A 22,219-nucleotide genomic window follows, 5' to 3' on the forward strand; every position below is an offset into this window, starting at 1 on the left:
ACCACCCCAGCTACAGACGGTGGTCGCAGAGGACTCGGGCTACAGGAGCGTAGGCCGGCAGAAGGCGGGGCGGAGCTGTCAGGGGAGTGGAGGGCGGGCTGAAGATCACCCCAGCTACAGACGGTGGGTGGTTCCAGAGGACTCGGATCGGGACAACCGTAGAAAACAAGGTGCGTTAGGGGGTAGGGGGAAGTACTGGCCGAGTGGAGAGCAGGAAGTGCCGCGGGGGGGCGGGACGGGGCGGTCCGCGTTCTGCCAGAGCCAACCGGGAGCGCTGGGGCGGGTGACGTCACGGCCAATGGGCGGCCAGCGCGGGCCTTTCAAATCCCCTGCGCCCAATCGGAAAAAGACGTCGCCTATAAAGTGTGTAGCGGGGGTGGCCTTCCGCCCGTTTCTGTCTGCGCGCTTGTGCCGTGTGTTTCTGAGACCGTCGCCGTCGTCATGGCCCGCACGAAGCAGACGGCGCGCAAGTCGACCGGCGGCAAGGCCCCGCGCAAGCAGCTGGCCACCAAGGCGGCCCGCAAGAGCGCGCCGGCCACGGGCGGCGTGAAGAAGCCGCACCGCTACCGGCCGGGCACCGTGGCGCTGCGCGAGATCCGGCGCTACCAGAAGTCGACGGAGCTGCTGATCCGCAAGCTGCCGTTCCAGCGGCTGGTGCGCGAGATCGCGCAGGACTTCAAGACGGACCTGCGCTTCCAGAGCTCGGCCGTGATGGCGCTGCAGGAGGCGAGCGAGGCCTACCTGGTGGGGCTCTTCGAGGACACCAACCTGTGCGCCATCCACGCCAAGCGCGTCACCATCATGCCCAAGGACATCCAGCTGGCCCGCCGCATCCGCGGGGAGCGCGCTTAAGCTCACCCGGCGGCCCTCGGCAAGTTCCATCGCATCCAAAGGCTCTTTTCAGAGCCACCCACTGCGTCCTCGGAAGGAGCTGTGGCCTTGCTTGTTAGTGTGTATCTCCCTCCCCCCCCCCCCCCCCCCCATATAACATTGTATTCGCAGTTAAGCTGTGTTTTCTCTGTGATGGTTCCTGCAGACAAGTAAAGGGGTCGTGCCTTCTCCCTGCCTGCTGCAGCCATAACCCCTCAGGCCCGGATAATTCTCCCCCTATGCCGGGCCTGCTGGAGGGGCCGGACACCTAGGGCCAAGCCTCAGGGTTCCACAGATCCGTGCCACCGGATGGGGTGGAGCCTCGCAGGCTGACGTTACCGCCCTCAGGCCAGTCCGCCGACGAGAGAACGGGCGCAGGCCACGTACAGGCTGCGGGGTCTCAGTCCTGAGGGCCGTGGGATAGAGAAAGACGGAGTTGAGAGTTGCGGAGTTTGCCGGAGTAAGTACAGCAGGCCTGACGAGAGCAGGGCCAGCCTCCAGAGGCTATTTGGGGCCTGTGTCTAGGCCTGCAGAGGAGGGCGGAAAAGGACAAGCCTTCCGCTTTGAAGGTTTGGCCGTCGAGGCTCATCTTGGTTCTCGGTTATCTAGCCCAGGACAAGGGAGTCGCAGGCCCCCTTTCTGGTGTAAATTTTTAAAAAAAAATGTCAGTTTTAACTGTGCCTCGATGGGTTGTCTCGCTCTTGGGAGATCGTGTCTGTCTGTCTGTCGAGTTTGGGTGTGTACGGGTCTCACCGTTTGCACGGTGTCGGTAATCCAAACAGCTTTTTCAGTGGAGCCCATTTAGGGCCGGCCACCTCGAAACTAGAGCGCTGAGGAATGAGGGCCAAAGGGGAGGGAGGAGGCGCTCCCAACTGACAGGCGACTTGTAAAGCCTGCTTCCAGACGCTGTGAGCAGCTTTGGGCTTGTTGGCTCTTGTTCTGCCTTCTACAAGGAGGTTCTTAGGGCTTGTACCCAGGATGTAGACCCCACCCAAGGCGGCTTCCCTAGACTTCCACTTCGGTCTGCGTAGGGAAGTCGTCTTCTGATCCTGGTTGTTTTTCAGGTGCCAATGTTAAGTATGTCTCAGTTATCCCCAGTGCCTCTCATCTCTGCCTTTGGTCATTTCTACCAATTGTATCTGAGCTTGTTCACACGTTATTAACACCATTTATTCTTGTGACTTCTTTTAAGTGATTTCATTCTACCAAGAGCTAGAAAGTGGGGCAGCCCCTTGTGCCCAAGACCTAAGACCTTTCCATTTCTCCACTGTATTGTAATAGCCAGGAGCCAACTTTCCAGGATGTCGGCACATACCACGATGTGTGGACCCTCCCACCACCAGAATCCTGAACCAAATACACATCTTTATAAAGTATCTAGCTTCCAGTATTTTATCTTTGTGTGTGTGTTTGTTGTTGTTTTCCAATCTTGGGGATTGAACTCTGGGCCTAGGCGCTGTCCTTCAGCTCTTCAGCTCAAAGCTAGTGCTCTGCCACTTGAGCTACAATGCTACTTCCAGTTTTCTGGGGGTTAATTGGAGGTAAGTACCAGACTTTCCTGCCCAGGATGGCTTTGAATCGTGATCCTCAGATCTCAGACTCCTGAGTAGCTAGGGTTACAGGCTTGAGCCACTGGCACCGGGCTTAGTATTTTATAATAACAAAAAAAGGGGGGAGGGAATACTAAGGCAAATTTCAAAGCAAGATGGCAAACAACTGAACACCTTCCTGTGGCCTTGGGGTTTTTGAGAGCAACTTGTATGTACCATGGCTGAGGTAATCAAGGGCCTCTATTTTAGTCTTAATCTTCCTCCTTCCGGTCCTTTCTGTCCCTTACCTTTCTGTCCCTTGCTATGATTGAAGTGCTTATTCACCAAAACTCACTTCTAAGGAAGAAAGTGTGAACTCAAAAGGAGGAACTTTGGGTGATCCAGGGCCTGGTCCCTCTTGGCTGTAGAACAGCCTCCCTAATTTGTCTCTCTAGTTTCTAGTTAAAGGTGAATCTTTCAGACAAAAGTAGAGAACATGTAGCCCTGGGGAATTGATTTAGTAATGATGGAACATTTCTGCTCTACCTGGCTGCCTGTATTGGTAATCTCATATGCCCTATACAAATAATGTCAATATCCAAATGGCCCTTGGCAGAAAAAAGTTTCTCCATCTGAGCAGGGAAAGACCTTGCCTGCCTCTTGTTCCCTTTTACAAGGCTACTATACAGACAAGCCTCTGGACTTTGACCATTGAAGAATGGTCAGACATGCTTCTGCAGACATCTACTATAGAGCTTGCATGAATTAAATTTGTGTGCATGTGCTGGTCCTGGGGCTTGAACTCAGGGCCACAGGCTCTTGCTTGGCTATTTGGATCACAGCTTGCACTCTACCACTGGAGTCATACCACTACTTCCAGCATTTTGCTGCTTATCAGAGATAAGAATCTCAAGGACTTTTCTGCCACAATCCCCAGATCTCAGACTCCTGAGTAGCTTGGATTAATTACAGGTATGAGCAAGAATATCCAGCAATTTGGGGTCTTGTGAAAGAAAGGACATCCAGTTAGAAAGGGTGATTAGAAGCCAGGCGCCAGTGGCTCACGCCTGTAATCCTAGCTACTGAGGAAGCTGAGATCTGAGGATCACCGTTCAAAGCCAGCCCGGGCAAGGAAAGTCCATGAGACTCTCTATCTCCAATAAAACCACTAGAAAACCAAAAGTGGCGCTGTGGCTCAAGCGGTAGAGCGCTCTCCTTGAGCTGAAGAGCTGAGGGGCAGCGCTCAGGCCCAGAGTTCTAGCCCCACGACAAACCAAAAAAAAAAAGTGATCGGAGTGATATTTCCAAGAGCCAAAACCTGACTTCAGTTTCCAGAAGCTGAAGAGTCAAGGAACTGACTCTCCTTGGGACCTCCAGAAGGAACCAGTCTTTCAGCTACACATTTTAGGCATATATGACTCATATTGACTTCTGACCTCCCAAAGCACAAAGGAATAAATTTATGTTTTAAATCACTGTGGTAATTGATTAAAGTAGTGATAGGAATTAATATGCCATTCTGACACAAAAGACTGCTTTGGGCAGAGTATAAAGTGTAGTTAAAAGGCAAGAGGGAGGCAGGGAAAAAAGAAAAGAGGGATGGGAACTAGAAGACTTGCTATCTATGGTGATCCTTTTCTGGCTGCAGAGCAGCTCCTTCATGGGCCTGAAAAACCTGTCTAACTTACCTTAGAATTTCCTAAAAAGCATCTCCTTTCTTTGCAAGTGGTACTAAGCTCTCCTTGACAATGGTGGGTCTACTCCAGCTGTGGACCTGTAGGGTTATTCAGACCATCCCAGGCAGAAAAACCACAGATTGGCTTCACTGTGAGCTTGGAGCAGCAGTGGCAGCCTCTGCTTGCTCTTAAGGAAAAGTCATTTCTGTGCAGCTACAAGGATGCTGGATTAATTTCCTAGGGCTGTCCAACAGAGTCCCGGAGTTATTTTCTCAGACTTGGAGCTCAGAAGTCTGAAATCAAATTAAAATGCTCCATCCAAAGGCTAAGGGATTATCCTTGCTTGTCCCTTTCAGTGCCTGGTGACTCCTAGGATTCCTTGGCTTGTGGTGGCACAAATCCAGTGTGCTACCATCTCTCTACACTGATTTCTTCCCTATGTCTCTGTGGTCCAAATTCCTTCTCCCTTCTAAGGGCATTAGTTATTGAATGTAAAGGCCACCCTAAAGTCAGGATGGTTTCATTTTAAAAGTCCTTGATTGCTGGGTGCCAGCAGCTCATGACTATAATCTTACCTATTTAGGAGGCTAAGATCTGAGGATCACAATTCAAAGACAATCCAGAGAGGAAAGTTCGTGAGACTCTTCTCTCTAACCACCAAAAAAGTCAAAAGTGGTAGTACACTTGCCTCAAGGGTAGCACTCAGGCCCTGAGTTCAAGCCCCAGGACTTGCATACTTGCGCACACATGTATGCACACATACACACACACAAAGTCATTAACTAATTACATCTACAAAAACTATTTCCAAATGAAAAAGGAGAAAATATCAAGAGACATGGAGTAGCCAAGATTCTAAACAGGTAGTTGGCAAAATATGTAAGTTAACCTGCAGTGGAGGGGCAAAAGGAATCAAGTAGGCATCCAAGGCCTCAAAAGCCAAGTAACTAGCCTTGGTGACAAAGATAAGGGCACTAAGAATGAGAGCTGGGAACCAGCCACAGCAAACAGGCAGGAGGGGAACAACTGACTGTTGTACATAGAGCTTGTTTGAACCTGGATGGTAAGGCAGAGCAGAGCTGTTGAGGCAAAAAGCAATCAAAGATGACTCTGGAACTTCCTGTCTGGGTGTCTGGGAGGGGGGTGCCACCTCCATGGGGACAGGGGTCTGGGAGGAGGAGCTGCTGAAACGCTCATTTCAGGCCACTCCAGGACATGCTGGAGGTAGAGCTGAAGACTTAACTGGTTCTCTCACCTGCCCAGAGGAAGTAGAGGCTGCCCAGAAACAGTTCTCTTGGAACAATAGGCAGAGCATTTTATCTCAAACCAGAGGGGAGGAAAATGTAATAAGGAAATTGGACTCTATAATTTTTGTGTACTGTATGGCAATAATAGTCTGTAGTTCTATGAAATGCATAAAGGCCAATGTATTAACAGATCTTCAGATTATTTGTAATTTATAACTGTTTTTTCAGTGACGGGGATTAAACCAAGACCTTGTACTTGCTAGGCAAGTACTTTACCAGCTATTGGGTAATAGCTGGTAATCCAGGCTGACCTCCAACTCAGGATTCTCCTGCCTCCACCTCCCAAGTGCTGAGATTAAAGATAGGTGCCACCACACCTGACATAATCTGCAAATTGTAGACAAATATTTTAGTAAAAGTCAGCAGTATTGGAGTATGCTCAATAATGTCAAGTTATTCCAACAGTATAAATATTAGCATCTTCCTTTGTAAAAGAGAGAATTTAAATTTAGGGGCTGGTTCAGAAACAATATGTCATGCTGGAAGAAAAATGCCAAGTTATTTGAACTGTCTGAGCTTCAATTTCCTCCTCTGTTAAATAAAAACCATAACATTGACCTTGCAGGATTTGAAATTGTGTTTGTAATACTGACACGTTGCAAGCATTTATTTCCTGGGATTTTTCCTCTTCGTTCTTTTAAAAAATAAAAATAAAAAAGGTAATAAAAATCACAGAAAAATATCTGACTTCAGCCCTTAATCCCTTTATGTTTCTGTGATAGGCCAAATTCTAAAATGGCCTGTGGTATCCTTATTTAATCCCTTCCCTTCGAGTAGAACCAGAACCTAGAACTGGCTTTTAATCCAGAAAACGGGACAGAGGCTGGGCTCAGGAGCTCATAACTGTAACTGTAATCCCAGCTACTCAAGAGGCTGAGATCTGAAGATAATCGGTTTGAAGCCCAGCTCAGCCAAGAAAATCCAAGAGTCTCTCATCTCAAATAAAATACTTAGAAAAGGCTGGAAGTGGCACTGTGGCTCAAGTGGTAGAGCTCTAGCCTTGAGCAGAAAAAGCTCAGGGGCAGTACCCAGGCCCTGAGTTCATGGTTTATGACTGGCCAAAAAAATGGAAAAAAAAGAAAAGAAAATGGGACAAAGGTAAAAGTATTTTGCTGCTATGATTTAGAATCATAATCAGGATGGGTGCTGGTGGCTCATGCCTATAACCCTATCTACTCAGGAGGCTGAGATCTAAGGATTGCAGTAGGAAGCCAGCATGGACAGGAAAGTCCATGAGACTCTTATCTCCAGTTGACCAGCAAAAAACTGAAATGCAGCTGTGACTCAAATGGCAGAGCAACAACCTTTTTTTTAAAAAAATTTTGGGTCCCATCATGGGCCTGAACTCTGGGCCTGGGCACTGTCCCTCAGCTCTTCACCTCAAGGCTAGCACTCTACCACTTGAGCCACAGCACCACTTCGGCTTTTTTTTCTGCTTATGTGGTGCTGAGGAATCAAACCCAGGGCGTCATGCGTGCAAGGCAAGTGCTCTACCACTGAGCCACCTTCCCAGTCCCAGAGCACCAAGCTTGAGCAGAAAAAGCTCAGGAATAGCACTCAGGCCCTGAGTTCAGACAGAAGGAAGGAAGGGAGGGAGGGAGGGAGGGAGGGAGGGAGGGAGGGAGGGAGGGAGGGAGGGAGGGAAAGAAAAAAAAGAAAAAGGGAAGTTTATTGTGTTCCTCCATGGAATTATATAATACCAAATTGGAATGTATTAAAAAGTACCACTGGGGACTGGGAAGGTGGCTCAGTGGTAGAGCACTTGCCTTGCATACATGAGGCCCTGGGTTCGATTCCTCAGTACCACATAGGCAGGAAAAAAAAAAAGCCAGAAGTGGTGCTGTGGCTCAAGTGGTAGAGTGCTAGCCTTGAGCTGAAATGCTGAGGGACAGTGCCCAGGCCCAGAGTTCAGGCCCCACGACCGGACCCCCCCCCCCCAAAAAAAAAAAGAAAATTAGAAATACAACTACATAAATCAATCATTGCCTGAGAACTTGGGGTCAGAAAGAAAGATTATTGGAGAAGCACTATGAATACTGAAGAGCTCCTTATTTTTATTGTAGTGTGTGTGTGTATGTATGTGTAAACAGCCAATTATAGTTTAAATATGTGTGATTTATTGTATACCAAGTATATGTAAAGTTGTGTTTTGTTTTTAATTATATGGAGAAATGAGAAATAAAGATATAGCATTTAAGCTGTACTACTCTGAAAAGATGCCCTTGGATTAAAAGAAAGCTCTGGACATGCCAAAAGGGAGGGGAAATTCAGCCCAGTCTTTAGGAAAAGAATATGGATTTAGAGGGAGGGGGGAAACTAACCATTTTGACTACAGCAGAAAATCTATACAGTAGAATACTTATACGGAAAATGATACACAAATGGGTGGTACATCTTTGTTCTCTGGAGCATGTAGAAATAAAGGCAGGAACTTGAGGACAAAAAGTTTATTGCAAAGTAAGAGAAAGGTCACCCAGAATAGAACTGCAGGACCCAGGAATCAGTCCATTTTGCCTGTCAGGGGTGGGATTGTCTCCTCTTATCTCCTTTGCCCCTGAGTTTAGTCCACCCTCAGGACGTATTGGTCAGTTTGATTTAAAGGCATGAGGAGCTCCACTAGACAGGAGTGGTTTGGGTGATTTTCCAGGAACAGGAGACTAGGAAGGAAAAGGTCAGTATCCAGAAGTGCTGCTAAGGAAGTAGTGTGGAGCCTCCCAGCTGTCTGCTGAGGAGGCTGGTGGGAGGGAAGACAGTGAGCTCTCTGGGATGCTAAGCAAGCCCTGGGGGATGGGTTACAGCACCGCTGCTGAAGGCACTGAGAGCCGCTTTTTCCCTCAAAAAAAAAGGAGACTGTGGAAGGGCTTAGAGTATCCAGGTTTAAAAAGTGGACTTTAGGAAGTGGCGCTGTGGCTCAAGCGGTAGAGCACTCGCCTTGAGCTGAAAAGCACAGGGACAGCACCCACGCCGAGAGTTCAAGCCCCAGGACCAACAAAAAAAAAAAAGTGGACTTTAGGGCTAGGAAGATGGCTCAGTGGTAGAGCGCTTGCCTTGCATGCATGAGGCCCTGGGTTCGATTCCTCAGCACCACATAAGCAAAAAGAAAAAAGCCAGAAGTGGCGCTGTGGCTCAAGCGGTAGAGCGCTAGCTTGAGCTGAAGAGCTGAGGGACAGTGCCCAGGCCCAGAGTTCAGGCCCCACGACCGGACCAAAAAAATAATAATAAATAATTAATAGTGGACTTTAGCCAGGCGCTGGTGGCTCACATCTATAATCTAACTACTCAGGAGGCTGAGATCTGAGGATTGAAATTCAAAGCAATCCTGGGCAGGAAAAATCAAAGATTCATCTCTAATTTATCACAAAAAGCTGGAACTGGAGGTGTGGCTCAAATGGTAGAGTGCTAGTCTTAAGCAAAAGAGACCTAGACAGCACCCAAGCTGGAGTTTAAAGCTTAAGCCTCATTAGTGGCATACACACACACACACACACACACACACACACACACACACACACACACACACACACACACACACACACACACACACACACACACACACACACACACACACACACACAGAGTGTGCTTTAAACTGCAGTTCTGCCTCTTGATGAAAATCCTAAACAAATCACTTAAATCCCTGAAATAGCCCTGTCCTCTCATCAAACTCAGGATTGATGGCTTACAAATATTCATCCTACAGCTTTTCCAAAGACAAGACCCAACCATAGGTGGCTGTATATGTTACCATTTTTTTGGCGCCAGTATAAAGGGGTGCTGTCCCATTTAGCTTTTTGCCCAAGGCTGGTGTTCTACCACTTGAGCACAGCTCCACTTCCAGCTCTTTGCTGGTTAATTGGAGAAAGAGTCTCACAGACGTTTATGCTCAGACTAGCTTCAAACCTCCATCCTCAATCTCTTGAGTAGCTAGATTACAGGGGTGAGCCACCAGTGCCAAGCTGCTCATTTCATTTATTGAAAAATCTAAAATAAAATAAAGTGCAGGGTCTGGGAAGGTGGGTCAGTGGTAGAGCGCTTGCCTTGCATCCATGAGGCCTTGGGTTCCGTTCCTCAGCACCACATAAGCAGAAAAAGATGGAAGTGGCGCTGTGGTAACAGAGTGCTAGCCTAGAGCTGAAGAGCTGAGGGACAGTGCCCAGGCCTAGAGTTCAGGCCCCATAACCAACAAAATAAATAATAGCATCAGTGGCTCATGACTGTAATCCTAGTTACTTAAGGAGGTTAAGATCTAAGGATCATGGTTAAAAGCCAGCCCAGGCAGGAAATTCCATTAAGACTTTTACCTGCATAGAAATAACCAGAAAACCAGAAATAGCACTGTGGCTCAAAGTGGTAGAGCACAGCTTTGCGTGAAAAAGCTCAGGGACCGCGCCTAGGTCCTGAGTTCAAGCCCCGTGACCAACCAAAAAAGAGAGAGAGAAAAGAAAATACATGTGTAATAAACACGATTTACTCAGTCTGTGACAATGGCTTTGGATTCATGAAACCCCCTGTAATCAACTATAAAAGCCCTGAGCCAAAGCTGAGTTGAACAGCTGAGCAGAGATAGAAAGCAAGGCTTGGACAGAAATTCCTTTCCTGAAAAATCTGTAGGATGGGGCTAGGAAGGTGGCTCAGTGGTAGAGCGCTTGCCTTGCATGCTTGCAGCCCTGGGTTTGATTCCTCAGCACCCATAAGCAAAAAAAAAAAAAAAAAAAAAAGCCTGAAGTGGCGCTGTGTAGCTCAAGTGATAGAGCGCTAGCCTTGAGCTGAAGAGCTGAGAGGCATCGCCCAGGCTCAGAGTTCAGGCCCACGACCGGACCCAAAATAAAAAATAAATAAATAAATAAAACCTGTAGGATGTGGGTCAAGTGGTAGAGCATATACAGAGCCTGGATTCAATTCCAAGCCCCCCCCCCACACACACACATAATTGTCCTCGCATGAGATATAAAAAGTAGGACAATTACTTTGTTACATGTTGGCTGCAGAACCAGACTACCAACCAACCACATACTTTTTCTCAATATCTCTAAGATATTAGCTCCAGTCTGGGAATGTGGCTTAGTGGTAAAGTGTTTGCCTAGCATGCATGATGCCCTGGGTTGGAGTCCTCAGTACCACATAAACAGAAAAGGCCAGAAGTGGCATGGTGGCTGAAGTGGTAGAGTGTTAGGCTTGAGCAAAAGAAGCTCCAGGACAGTGCCCAGGCCGACTTCCCGCCTATTTTGCAGACTCTTTGAAAAACAAATGAGGTGGTGATTGTAATTCAAAAGCTTATCTGAGTGGAGAAAAGAAAATCAAGAGGAGGGAAAGTTATAAAAGAAGGTTCTTTCCAGTGGCCAATATAATGAAAATACAAAAAAAAAAAAAAAATACCCTAAATTCTAGACGAGAAAAATAAAAGGAGGACCTATTTCCATCTCTTTTTATTTTTATAAAAATAAAAAATCAATACAGCTCCTCCACCCTAACTACTGCAAAAAGGTGATTAAGGACAGATTTTTTTAGGAGCTCCAAAAACATTTCCATTTTTCATGTCTTCACATACATCTAATGGAATTGAACAGTGACCCTCAATCCACAAGCAATTATGAAAGGAATGGGCAGAAAAATTAATTCAGCAAACATTCAATAAGTACTATGTGTCCACTATGCACTCGTTGGCACTAAAGATACAAAGAATAAACAGTCCAGCAAAGCCTTAAAAAAGGCTTGAACAGAAAAACCCTGAGGAACGAGAAAGCAAATGAACCACTTTTCAGACAGCTGCTGCTAGAAAGACAAGACAGAAAAGAAATGTGAATTCCTGAACGGAAGGCTTGGACAGGCAAGGTCTCTTGGACATGACTTTGGACCAGTGCTTTGCAGTCATCTGGCGCCACATTTCAGAACATGAAGTGGAAGAGTCAAGAATTTCAACGCCCCAATGAGAGCGGTACCCAGTCTACACACTCACGGAGGCGCGGATTTTTAAATATTTCATGTAACCCAATCAGGAAAGGACTGGCACCCCCCGCCCCGGGCGGGCTCTGCCCCCAAGAACCCAAAACCGCGGGCCCAGGAGCCAGGGAGCACCCAACCGACTGCCAAGCTTTAATGGCACAGCGCTGTCCCACAGTCTCATTTGTCCCAGGATCTGTAAATCGTGGCCCAAGAACCCAGTATCTCATTTGATGGTGATAAAACACACCCCAACAAAGCCTCCTGGTCACCAGTCTTGCGATGGGGGAGTGGAAGGGAAGAGAAGTGAACACACAGCATCCAAGATTCCGACAAGAAAGCTAAGCAGCACAAGAAAATAAAGACGCGCTGTAGATTAAAAGGGAGACCCAGTCCAGCGCCAGGGGTTCTCGATTTTCTCATGTCTTAGGCTATGTGTGCTGTCAGGCAGGGCCCTTACACGAAAACAACTTACTTCGCAAAAAGCACGTTAAGGAAATACAAGTGAGTAAAGCTCTTTTCTGGTGAATAGGTGGGTGGCTCTGAAAAGAGCCTTTAGGAAAAAGCGACTGCTGCGCGCCGAGCCCCGGAGGGACTCACTTGGAGCTGGTGTACTTGGTGACGGCCTTGGTGCCCTCGGACACGGCGTGCTTGGCCAGCTCCCCGGGCAGCAGCAGGCGCACGGCCGTCTGGATCTCCCGCGACGTGATGGTCGAGCGCTTGTTGTAGTGCGCCAGGCGCGACGCCTCGCCCGCGATGCGCTCGAAGATGTCGTTCACGAACGAGTTCATGATGCCCATGGCCTTGGACGAGATGCCGGTGTCGGGGTGCACCTGCTTCAGCACCTTGTACACGTAGATGGAGTAGCTCTCCTTGCGGCTGCGCTTGCGCTTCTTGCCGTCCTTCTTCTGCGCCTTGGTGACGGCTTTTTTGGATCCTTTCTTGGGAGCCGGAGCGGACTTGGCCGGCTCAGGCATGGTTTAAGAAATAAGACAGACAAAAAGCAAAAACAACACTAACGCAGGTTAGCGAGGGGAAAAGAAGTATGAGGATGGGCGGGCTTGATCCTTTTATAACTACCTTATGTAAATCAGGCTTCAAAAAGTCTTTCGTTTCTATTGGTTATTGTAGAAACGTTGCTCTTCCCCCCGCCCCCACTAAACTTACGTAACAAGGACGACTCTGGACATTATTGGCCGTTTCTGCAATCATATTGAGACCAATGAAAAGCCGGTTCCTAACCCCACCCCTGGGAAAGCTTATAAAGGCTTGGCTTTCTCTAAATCCTATTTTGCTGTAAAATTGTGACCTGCCGTTTTGAGTTGTTGACTTCTGTCATGTCTGGCCGGGGTAAACAAGGAGGCAAGGCCCGCGCCAAGGCCAAGTCGCGGTCTTCCCGCGCCGGCCTGCAGTTCCCGGTGGGGCGCGTGCACCGCCTGCTGCGCAAGGGCAACTACGCGGAGCGGGTGGGGGCCGGCGCGCCGGTGTACATGGCGGCGGTGCTGGAGTACCTGACGGCCGAGATCCTGGAGCTGGCGGGCAACGCGGCCCGCGACAACAAGAAGACCCGCATCATCCCGCGCCACCTGCAGCTGGCCATCCGCAACGACGAGGAGCTCAACAAGCTGCTGGGCAAAGTGACCATCGCCCAGGGCGGCGTGCTGCCCAACATCCAGGCCGTTCTGTTACCAAAGAAAACCGAAAGCCATAAGGCCAAAAGCAAGTGATCCTGATGCCAAAATAAACCAAAGACCAAAGGCTCTTTTTAGAGCCACCCAAGTCTTCAAAAAAGAGCTAATACGCTATTGTGATCAGCCCTTCATCCGAAGCTTTGGTGGCTCTTAAAAGAGCCTTTTGAGTAAATACAGGTAGTGCCGAGCCTAATTACTTGTTCTTGCCCGGCTTGTGACTCTCCGTTTTCTTAGGCAACAAGACCGCCTGGATATTAGGCAAGACGCCGCCTTGGGCAATGGTGACACCTCCGAGTAACTTGTTGAGCTCCTCGTCATTTCTTACTGCTAGCTGCAAATGGCGCGGGATGATGCGGGTCTTCTTGTTGTCGCGGGCCGCGTTGCCCGCCAGCTCCAGGATCTCGGCCGTCAGGTACTCCAGCACCGCCGCCATGTACACCGGCGCGCCGGCCCCCACCCGCTCCGCGTAGTTGCCCTTGCGCAGCAGGCGGTGCACGCGCCCCACCGGGAACTGCAGGCCGGCGCGGGAAGACCGCGACTTGGCCTTGGCGCGGGCCTTGCCTCCTTGTTTCCCGCGCCCTGACATAGCAAAAAGGGGGGGGAAATGCTGTAACAGCTTTTTCCAAGGAGAAGGGTGTGCAAAGGGTAACCAATTTGATGTAATTTATAAGAGCTACCAGGAGGGGTGAAGGGGAGACGTCTAATTGGCTAGAAGAGGAGTAGGGCCAGCCAATAGAAAAGCAGGAAGGAAGGTGACCCCCCCCTCCCGCTTGCATCCTGCGGTACCCGGAAATGACGCATCTTAAAAGTTCTCACCAATCGCTGAAAGCCACCTTAAAGCTCCTCATTTGCATGAAGAATTCTTAAAGAGAAACGTTTCTTTAAAACAAATAAACACACAAACACTTTTACTGAGTGTCAATTTGTAGTGCCTCAGAAGGGTACTTGTCTCCATCTTAAAGCAGAAAAATCCAAAGGAGGATCATAAAGACTACAGGTCTCAAGTAGCTGGATGACCACTTCCCTTCTGCAGTTGGTTATCTCCTTGAGCCCTAGCTCAGCTTTTCTGTCATATCACAGCCAGATCCCCCCGTTAAAAAAAAAATATTGCAAGGCTGCGTGATTATCCGCAACTGAGTCGCTGGCTCCGCCGCACCCCCACCTTCTAGTGCTCACGGGAATCGTTAGATACACAGCTAGCAGTGATTCTTCCATCGTCTCAATCTCCAGGCGGCATCTGTTACCTCCTCACGAGCTCCCTTGACTTTTTTGTTTTAGTTTTTGTCTTCTAGTCGGTCGTGGGGCTTGAACTCCGGGCCTGGGCGCTGTCCCTCAGCTCCTCAGCTCAAGGCTAACACTCTACCACTTGAGCCACAGCGCCACTTCCAGTTTTTTCTGCTTATGTGGTGCTGAGGAATCGAACCCAGGGCTTCAAGCATACAAGCAAGCACTCTATCATTGAGCCACCTTCCCAGCCCCAGCTCCCTCGACTTTTAAAATGTCATCCTGTTTTTTTTTTCCCACCTGCGTTTATTTAATTCTGCTATTAATCTGCCCACCCCTAAATCCTGATCCCAGATGAATGCTGTCCTTTTATCCCCACCTCTTCACACCTCCCTAAGCAACTTACCCACTGACAACTAACATCCAAATTTGTTGACTGTTGGACTCTGCTAGCACAGCTATCAACAAGCTTCTTAAGCATTCTAATGTAAATCATGCAAAAGCCCTCCACCCTCTTCACTCTTGCATCCGAGATTAGCACTAACAAATTTCCAGATACCAAAGCCAGAAGCTACTAAACTGGTTAGTTACTTAATATACTTTGTCTGCTGAAATATCCCTTCCTCAGATTTTAGCACCAGCCCCCAAGGGGGGAATTTCGCCTCCAGACTCTAAAGGCTAGTGAGAACCTCTACCCACACACACCCTCTCCCTTAAATCTCTCCAGCCCTTGCCCTGGGCTCACAGATCTGTAATCCTAGCTACTCCGGAGGCTGAGATCTGAAGATCGAGGTTTAAAGCCTGCCAGGACAGACAAATCTGAGAGTGGACTCCAATTAATCAGCAAAATGCTGCAAGCGGAGGTGTGGTTCAAATGATAGAAGGCAAGCCTTGAGTGGGGTGAGAGGGAGGAAGTTAAGCATAAATCCCTGAATTCAAGTTCAGGTGTGGGCACACACACACCCCTCCAGAAATTTCTTGTTTCTTCCTACTTAAAGTCTCAACCATAGGCATTCTACATTCCCCACACTGTTTTTAACTTTTCCTTAGTAATTCTGTAGGGACCGAAGGCAGAATGCTGATACAAAAAAGAATAAGATTACATTCTTTGAGTTGTTTTCTAATGTTCTCTTTTTTTTCCAGGCATTTATCCAACCAGCATTTATTGGGTGTGATATTGTGCAATGGGAATACTGATGGAGATTAACCCAAAACGTCTGTGATTAGATGACACTAGAAAATAAAGCCTGGTGAAATCTGAAGTTCAATTAGTTAATATTAGTTATCTATAGAGATTAGTCTGTCCAGTAGTCTCTCTTTTCCTCCATTTCAGTACCCAGTGCTAAGAAAAGGGATAAAAGAAAGAGATTATATTAAATTTACTATTTGATAAATCCTATCTGTGGTGGAGCCTACCTACCAAGGACATCTGTCTACCTCACAGATAAACTGAGAATATAAAAAATGAAGCACTTTGGGGGTGGGTGGATACAACATGGCCCTTCGTATTCTGGAATAAAGACCTGCAGGTCATTGCCTCTTTTTTTGTTTGTTTGTTTGTTTTTGGGGGGGTTTTTTTGTTTTGTTTTTTTTTTTTTGTCGGTTGTGTGGCTTGAACTCTGGGCCTGGGCGCTGTCCCTCAGCTCTTCAGCTCAAGGCTAACACTCTACCATTTGAGCCACAGCACCAGTTTGGGGAGTGGTTTGTTGGAGATAAGAGTCTCACGCACTTTCCGCCCCAGCTGGCTTTGAACTGTGATCCTCAGATCTCAGCTTCCTGAGTATCTAGGCTTATAGGCATGAGCCACCAGTGCCCAGCTTACTCTTTGTGTTTTGTGGTTTGGTTTTGGTTTTGTGCTGGTACTGGGGTTTGAACTCAGGGCTTAGACACTGTCCCTTAACTTTATGACTCAAGGCTGCAGCTCTACCATTTGAGCCACACTTCTACTTCCCCTACTTTCTTTTAATATTGGCCTCACCTTTCTACAACCACTCTGGGGAAAGACCCCCATGTCTTCATATTTGAATTTATTTAGTCCTTCTACCTGGCTGGGGGTATTTTTGCCAGTCCTGGGGCTTGAACTCAGCTTGGGCACTGTCCCTGAGCTTCTTTTCGCTCAAGTCTAGCACTCTACCACTTGAATCACAACACCACTTCCTGCTTTTTCTATTTATGGGGTGATGAGGAATCGAATCCAGGACTTCATTCATATTAGGTAAGCACTCTACCTCTGAGCCACACCCCCAGCACTAGCTGGCTTTTAATATAATACTTCATCCTAGAGTAGTCCTGGATCAAAATATTTTAATTATATTTTATTGTGGTTCCTGTCTGTAGCTTTTATACTTATTGAGCTAGGTGAATATACCTGGTCATGTCAGTGTAGCAACTCCTAATCTTTAGTAGACAATGGTTCTAGATGGATAAAATTGGTGAGGACTACAAAAACCCAGGTTACCTTTCAGACTTCCTTTTACTAGATATACTTTTAATTCTTTCTGTATCTATCCATTCAGGAACAAGTACTATATTTTTAATATTTCAATAGAGAAAGATTTAGACAGCCCCTCTAACCTAATCATAACTAATCTAATAATAATATTATAACAAATCTTATACTAATCTTTTTTTTAGGGGGAGGGTCCAATTGGGGGGGGGGGGGAAGGTCTGGTCATAGGGCCTGAACTCTGGGTCTGGGCACTGTCCCTCAGCTCTTCAGCACTTTACCACTTGAGCCACAGCGCCACTTTGGCTTTTTTTTTTTTTCTGCTTATGTGGTGCTGAGGAATTGAACCCAGGGCCTCATACATGCAAGGCAGGGGCTCTATCACTACGCCACCTTCCCAGCCCTCTTATACTAATCTTATAACTTAACCTCAAAAAAGCTGGTGAGAGAAGAGCGAGAAGAGCTTTTTGGGAATTCTGAAGCTGAGCTATAAGATCTGGAAAGGGTTAAGAGGTTGGAATGCTACCTCACTAGTGCTGAGAAGGCTGAGAACTGGACTATGAAGGTTGCAACAAAGGAAGTAGGATAAACATCTGCATTACAGTCACTACTTCTCTCTGCCCCCTGACAGTAAGGGAGTCAGTTATCACTATGTATACAAGCTCTATTTCTTGTTAATGTAACGACAAAATATGTTGAAACCTTGTTTTATGCACCCTGTACTAAACTAAATAAATAAGCTTGCTTACATGAACTCAGGATTCTTGTGCTTTGAGTCCCCTGGCCCCACTTGGTCTACTTACTCTGTTTATGTCTATTCTCATTTCTTTGGCTCCTGTATCCCATCAAACTGTTCCAGGTTGCAAAGAGCAACAAGAGCTTAACCACTTTTTCAGTTTATTTCCTGGCTTTAACTTCTGAATCTGGCCCTTTTGATATTAAAAATAATATATCTATATAATTATCTATGCATCCTGCCTCATACAATATATATATTAGAAACATAAAACTGGTGGATCTAATAGGTGTTGCTTCTAATATTCAAATTTTTGGTGGGTTTGAATTTTAGTTTTTTGTTTTGGTTTTGTTTTTGGTGTTTTGTTTTTGTTTTTATTTTGTTGGCTGTGGGACCCGAACTCTGGGCCTGGGTGCTGTCCCTCAGCTCTTCAGCTCAAGGCTAGCGCTCTACCACTTGAGCCACAACACCACTTCCAGCTTTTTCTGCTTAGGTGGTGCCGAGGAATGGAACCCAGGGCCTCATGCATGCAAGGCAAGCACTCTACCACTGAGCCACCTTCCCAGCCTTGCTTTCTGGGTTTTTTGTTTGTTTGTTTGTTTTAGGAGAATTACTGAGGTTTAAGTACAGGGCCTTCTTCTTGCTTGATAGGCATTCTACCATTTAAGTTATGCCCCAGCCCCTCTAGCTTTATTTTTGGGTAAGGTCTCCTATTCTTTACTGACCTTGGACTTCATTCCTCCTTCTTACACCTCTCAACTGGCTGAGGTCACAGCCTATCTACTAAGCCCAGTTTATAGGTTGAGATAGGAACTTGCTAAATCTTCCCCCAGGCTTGCCGCCAACCACAATTCATCAGAGCTAGGCTAGAGTAGATGAGAATTGTAGGTTCATCAGAGCTAGGCTAGAGTAGATGAGAATTGTAGGTGCGTGAACCACCACACACAGCCCATTAAAAATTTTCAAAATGTTAATTTGGGGACAATATTTAGTAGATACCTGAAAATGTAAAACATTAAGAGCATCAAATAAAATTTAAAATTATATTGTCTTGGGAAAATCTCATCTTGGTTGCATCTTTGGTTAAAACTTTCATTAGCGGGGCTGGGAAGGTGGCTCAGTGGTAGAGCGCTTGTCTTGCATGCCTGAGGCCCTGGGTAGGATTCCTCAAGCACATAAGCAAAAAGAAAAAAGCCGGAAGTGGCGCTGTGGCTCAAGAGGTAGAGCGCTAGCCTTGAGCTGAAGAGGTGAGGGACAGCACCCAGGCCCAGAGTTCAGGCCCCACAACCGGACCCCCCCCCCAAAAAAAAAACCTTTCATTAGCTTCCCACTGGTCCTAATAAAGACAGTCACCTAACAAAACCATAGCCTGGCTACTGCCCCACTGACTCACTGACATCCCTGCCCCCTTGGACTCCAACCCTACATAACTACACCCTAACATTCCAGAAAAAAAAAAAAAAACTAAAGATATTACACAGTCAAGAGTAGGAACAAAAACAATGCTACCAGAGTCCATTCTCCTTCACAAAAGTGAAACTAGAAAATCCCAGATGGCCCACACTCTAGACTGATGATTAAAACAGTAGCCTTTACAGCCTCTTATGGAGCACTCTTGATATCAAGGTCAAACCAAGTACCTTGAGCAGTAAGGACCACTATATGGCCCACCATTGACTTCACCTGGAAGGGTGAACAGGATTGAAAGCCCATCTTCACTCTCTCAAAAGCACAGGCAGATGACTGTCCTCACCCAGGCAGGCACTTCCGTCATCAAACTATTTGGAGAGGATCAACAGGGGAAGAAAGGGTCTTTATCCCAATTGCCCACCTTGTGCTTCAGGTGTTGTACTTCTACCTTGATAAATCCTTGTAGTGTCCTACTCTCTGTGGTTCTTTCTCTGTATGTGGGGCAGCATCCTAATCTGCACATTGCTCCCAAAGAACACAGGACCATTTGGAACAGAGGATCCTCTGGAACATCCCATCCACTAGCAATAGAATGACTTCCTCAGAGCTGGGAAGGTGGCTCAGTGGTAGAGCGCTCGCCTTGCATGCCTGAGGCCCTGGGTTCCATTCCTCAGCACCACCTAAGCAGAAAAAGCTGAAAGTGACACTGTGGCTCAAGTGGTAGAACGATAGCCTTGAGCTGAAGAGCTGAGGGACAGCGCCCAGGCCCAGAGTTCAGGCCCCACGACCAGCAAAAAAAAAAAAGAACATTCTGTCTACTACTAGCATTTTTGCACAGGACTAAGAAGTTTATTTTTGCGCTGTCTCTATTGAACTATTTGCCTAAATCTCCTTTTGGAAATTCTCTTCACCAATTCTAACAGGCTTCCTCAGAAAACTATGCTTTGTCTTATAATAGCACTTCACACACAGGACAGCAATTGTCTGCCCTCTATCTTCTCTAGTGTTGTGTAAACTCAGGGTGTTTTGTTTTGTTTTGTCTTTTACTCCAGTAAACAAAACTGTGGGGACCCACAACAGTCAGGTACTGAAGATATACAAAGGACTTGTGTTTTCTTGTACATAAAATGTAAGGCGTTGATGAGCTAAAATATCTACGTGTGATTAAAAAGTAGATGGAATTAAACTCCACCCCAAAGGAGCAGCTCTCCGCAGGAACTCAGACTTAGCACCTCAGGCCACGCCTCGAGTTGAGAGAAACAGAGACTACAATTCCCATGAACCCTCGCGGCATCACGTGGCGCCGGCCGCGAGCTCGGACGCGTTGCAAGCCGCCGCTGGAATTACTCGGGACGTCAGGACTGCGTCTCTCTAGGCGTCGAGAGCCCGTCCAGGTTGGCTACCGGAGCAGAGGTAAGGGAGGCTGGCCTGCAGGTAGAAAAGGATCGCCCTGGGGTTCGGGTGGGGGTGGCACAGGGTTGTACCTGCTGTATTTTTGCGTCCTCCGACTGCTCCTTCCCGGCGCCGGCGGTAGCGCACGCACCTGGCGCGCCGGTTACCGTACTTGTGCCCGGTTCCCCTGTCTGCAGCGGGGACGCGTGTCTGCCTGCCGGCTGGCAGGGTGGGCGCCCCGTGGGAGCCGGGAGGAGGTGAAGGGAGATGAGTGTTTGGGGGTACCCAGGGTGAAGCGTAAACCGGGACTTCTTCCCAGCGGCTCTCCCTTCTCCATCGCGGATGCCGAGCGTGGCGCTGCTTCGACGCCTGGTGCCCATGGCCACCCGCGTCTGTTCGTCCCGGGGCTGCGCGGGATCAGCGACCATCGGTCCGGTCGAGGCTGCCATCCGCACGAAGCTGCAACAAGCCCTGAGCCCCGAGGTGCTGGAGCTGCGCAACGAGAGCAGCGGCCACGCTGTTGCCCCGGGCAGTGAGACGCATTTTCGCGTGGCCGTGGTGAGCTCTCGCTTCGAAGGACTGAGCCCCCTGCAACGGCACCGGCTAGTCCACGAGGCGTTGTCGGAGGAGCTGGCCGGGCCCATCCATGCCCTGGCCATCCAAGCCCGCACCCCCGCTCAGTGGAGGGAGAACCCTCAGTTGGACACGAGCCCTCCCTGCTTGGGTGGGAGCAAGAAAACTCGAGGAACCCCCGCCCCCTAAGAGATGGGGAGGACCAGGATCTGAAGGGGTTGGGTGAGAATGAACTACCTCAACACTTTGGTTTGTAATGATGAGGACCCTTGGGCCCCATTCAGTTGAGGCATACATGTTCTCTAGTAGCTTGTTTTTCCGTGTGACATTGTCCATAAGGAATTGCACTACCCCTGATTATTAAAACATTAAAGACAAGTTACCCTATGAGGTATGTTGCAGCGTGCTTAATGCCAGTTCATTGATGCTACAAGGGTTACAGGGAGAGAAACAGGAAAAAAAAAAGCCAGGTGCTGGTGGTTCACACCTCTAATCCTAGCTATTCAGAAGGCTGAGATCTGAGGATCGTAGTTCAAAGGCAGCCCTAGCAGGAAAGTCCGTGAGACTCCTATTTCCAAGTAATTGCCAGAAAACTGGTAGAGAGCACTGTGGCTCAAGTAGTAGAGCACTAGCTTTGAAGCAAAAGAGCTCAGGGCAGTTCCTATGCCCAGTTCAAGCCCTTCAACAGACATAATAATACAATAGACTAGAGAAAGTGTTCGTAGGACTGGGAGGCAGGGTAGCTCCAGTGGAGAACAGGACCCAGAGTTCAAACCCCTGGTAGCAAGAGAGATTTTTTTTTTAAAGGTGGAAGGTAAGGACCTACTTGGAACTCAAAGGAAAACAAATCAGACAGGAATGGTATTTCTGAGAAGAGAAAGAAGTAGAAACTGGACAGGGCAGTTGTATAGACAAAAATGTTTTTGAACTTCGTATTAGTGAAATGTTTTGGGACTTTGTGTATGTGTGCTAGTACTGGGGCTTTAACTCAGGACCCGGGTGACATCCCTGAGCTTTTTTGCTCAAGGTTAATGCTCTACCCCTTGAGCCACAGCTCCACTTCTGGCATTTTGGGTAACTAATTAGAGATAAGAATCTGATGCACTTTCCTATCCTGGTTGGCTTTGAACCAGGATCCTCAGATTAGCAGCTAGTATTGCAGGTATGAGCCGCAGGCATCCAGATAATATGTTTCTTTAAAGGTTCATTAGAAGATTTGGAGGAAATTTGGTTCTGTTTGTTTCTTAAGGAAAAACAGAAACATCTTAAGCATTCTACATTTTAAATCTATGAAAGGAAAAGTCAGAGCGGCAAGACCAACTTAGGAAGTGTGCCATGTTATTCTGGCTGGCCTCCAGCTTGGGGAGGGAATTGTTGACCACCGCTCTCTTCCTGGTCTGGCAGGATGACATTAGATATGATGGA

At 47.7% G+C, this 22,219-nt stretch overlaps 5 protein-coding genes across 5 annotated transcripts; 3 read left to right on the plus strand and 2 right to left on the minus strand.

Annotated features, from left to right (window-relative positions):
* Window positions 1-261: 261 nt before the first annotated feature.
* On the plus strand, window positions 262-957 carry LOC138821625 (histone H3). The gene has a single exon (XM_070014060.1). It carries the CDS (start codon window positions 442-444, stop codon window positions 850-852), a length of 411 nt encoding a protein of 136 aa, XP_069870161.1. The 5' UTR covers window positions 262-441; the 3' UTR covers window positions 853-957.
* A 9,144-nt stretch (window positions 958-10,101) lies between these two features.
* On the minus strand, window positions 10,102-12,672 carry LOC138821601 (histone H2B type 2-E). Its single transcript, XM_070014023.1, has one exon. The coding sequence runs from the start codon at window positions 12,297-12,299 to the stop codon at window positions 11,919-11,921; it is 381 nt and encodes a 126-aa protein (XP_069870124.1). The 5' UTR covers window positions 12,300-12,672; the 3' UTR covers window positions 10,102-11,918.
* Window positions 12,630-13,281, plus strand: LOC138821600 (histone H2A type 2-C). The gene has a single exon (XM_070014022.1). It carries the CDS (start codon window positions 12,660-12,662, stop codon window positions 13,047-13,049), a length of 390 nt encoding a protein of 129 aa, XP_069870123.1. The 5' UTR covers window positions 12,630-12,659; the 3' UTR covers window positions 13,050-13,281.
* LOC138821599 (histone H2A type 2-B) lies at window positions 13,179-13,599 on the minus strand. The gene has a single exon (XM_070014020.1). It carries the CDS (start codon window positions 13,597-13,599, stop codon window positions 13,207-13,209), a length of 393 nt encoding a protein of 130 aa, XP_069870121.1. The 3' UTR covers window positions 13,179-13,206.
* A 6,540-nt stretch (window positions 13,600-20,139) lies between these two features.
* On the plus strand, window positions 20,140-21,181 carry LOC138821620 (bolA-like protein 1). The gene is made up of 2 exons (XM_070014053.1): window positions 20,140-20,242; window positions 20,541-21,181. Exon 2 carries the CDS (start codon window positions 20,564-20,566, stop codon window positions 20,981-20,983), a length of 420 nt encoding a protein of 139 aa, XP_069870154.1. The 5' UTR covers window positions 20,140-20,242; window positions 20,541-20,563; the 3' UTR covers window positions 20,984-21,181.
* Window positions 21,182-22,219: the final 1,038 nt, after the last annotated feature.

Source organism: Dipodomys merriami, unplaced genomic scaffold (assembly GCF_024711535.1).
Source record: "Dipodomys merriami isolate MVZ:Mamm:240054 unplaced genomic scaffold, mDipMer1.0.p SCAF_92, whole genome shotgun sequence".
In the NCBI taxonomy this organism is placed as follows: Eukaryota; Metazoa; Chordata; class Mammalia; order Rodentia; family Heteromyidae; genus Dipodomys; species Dipodomys merriami.

Coding starts and splice junctions, on each gene's coding strand:
- LOC138821600 (XM_070014022.1), top strand. CDS start 12,660: ATGTCTGGCCGGGGTAAACAAGGAGGCAAGGCCCGCGCCAAGGCCAAG.
- LOC138821620 (XM_070014053.1), top strand. CDS start 20,564: ATGCCGAGCGTGGCGCTGCTTCGACGCCTGGTGCCCATGGCCACCCGC.
- LOC138821601 (XM_070014023.1), bottom strand. CDS start 12,299: ATGCCTGAGCCGGCCAAGTCCGCTCCGGCTCCCAAGAAAGGATCCAAA.
- LOC138821625 (XM_070014060.1), top strand. CDS start 442: ATGGCCCGCACGAAGCAGACGGCGCGCAAGTCGACCGGCGGCAAGGCC.
- LOC138821599 (XM_070014020.1), bottom strand. CDS start 13,599: ATGTCAGGGCGCGGGAAACAAGGAGGCAAGGCCCGCGCCAAGGCCAAG.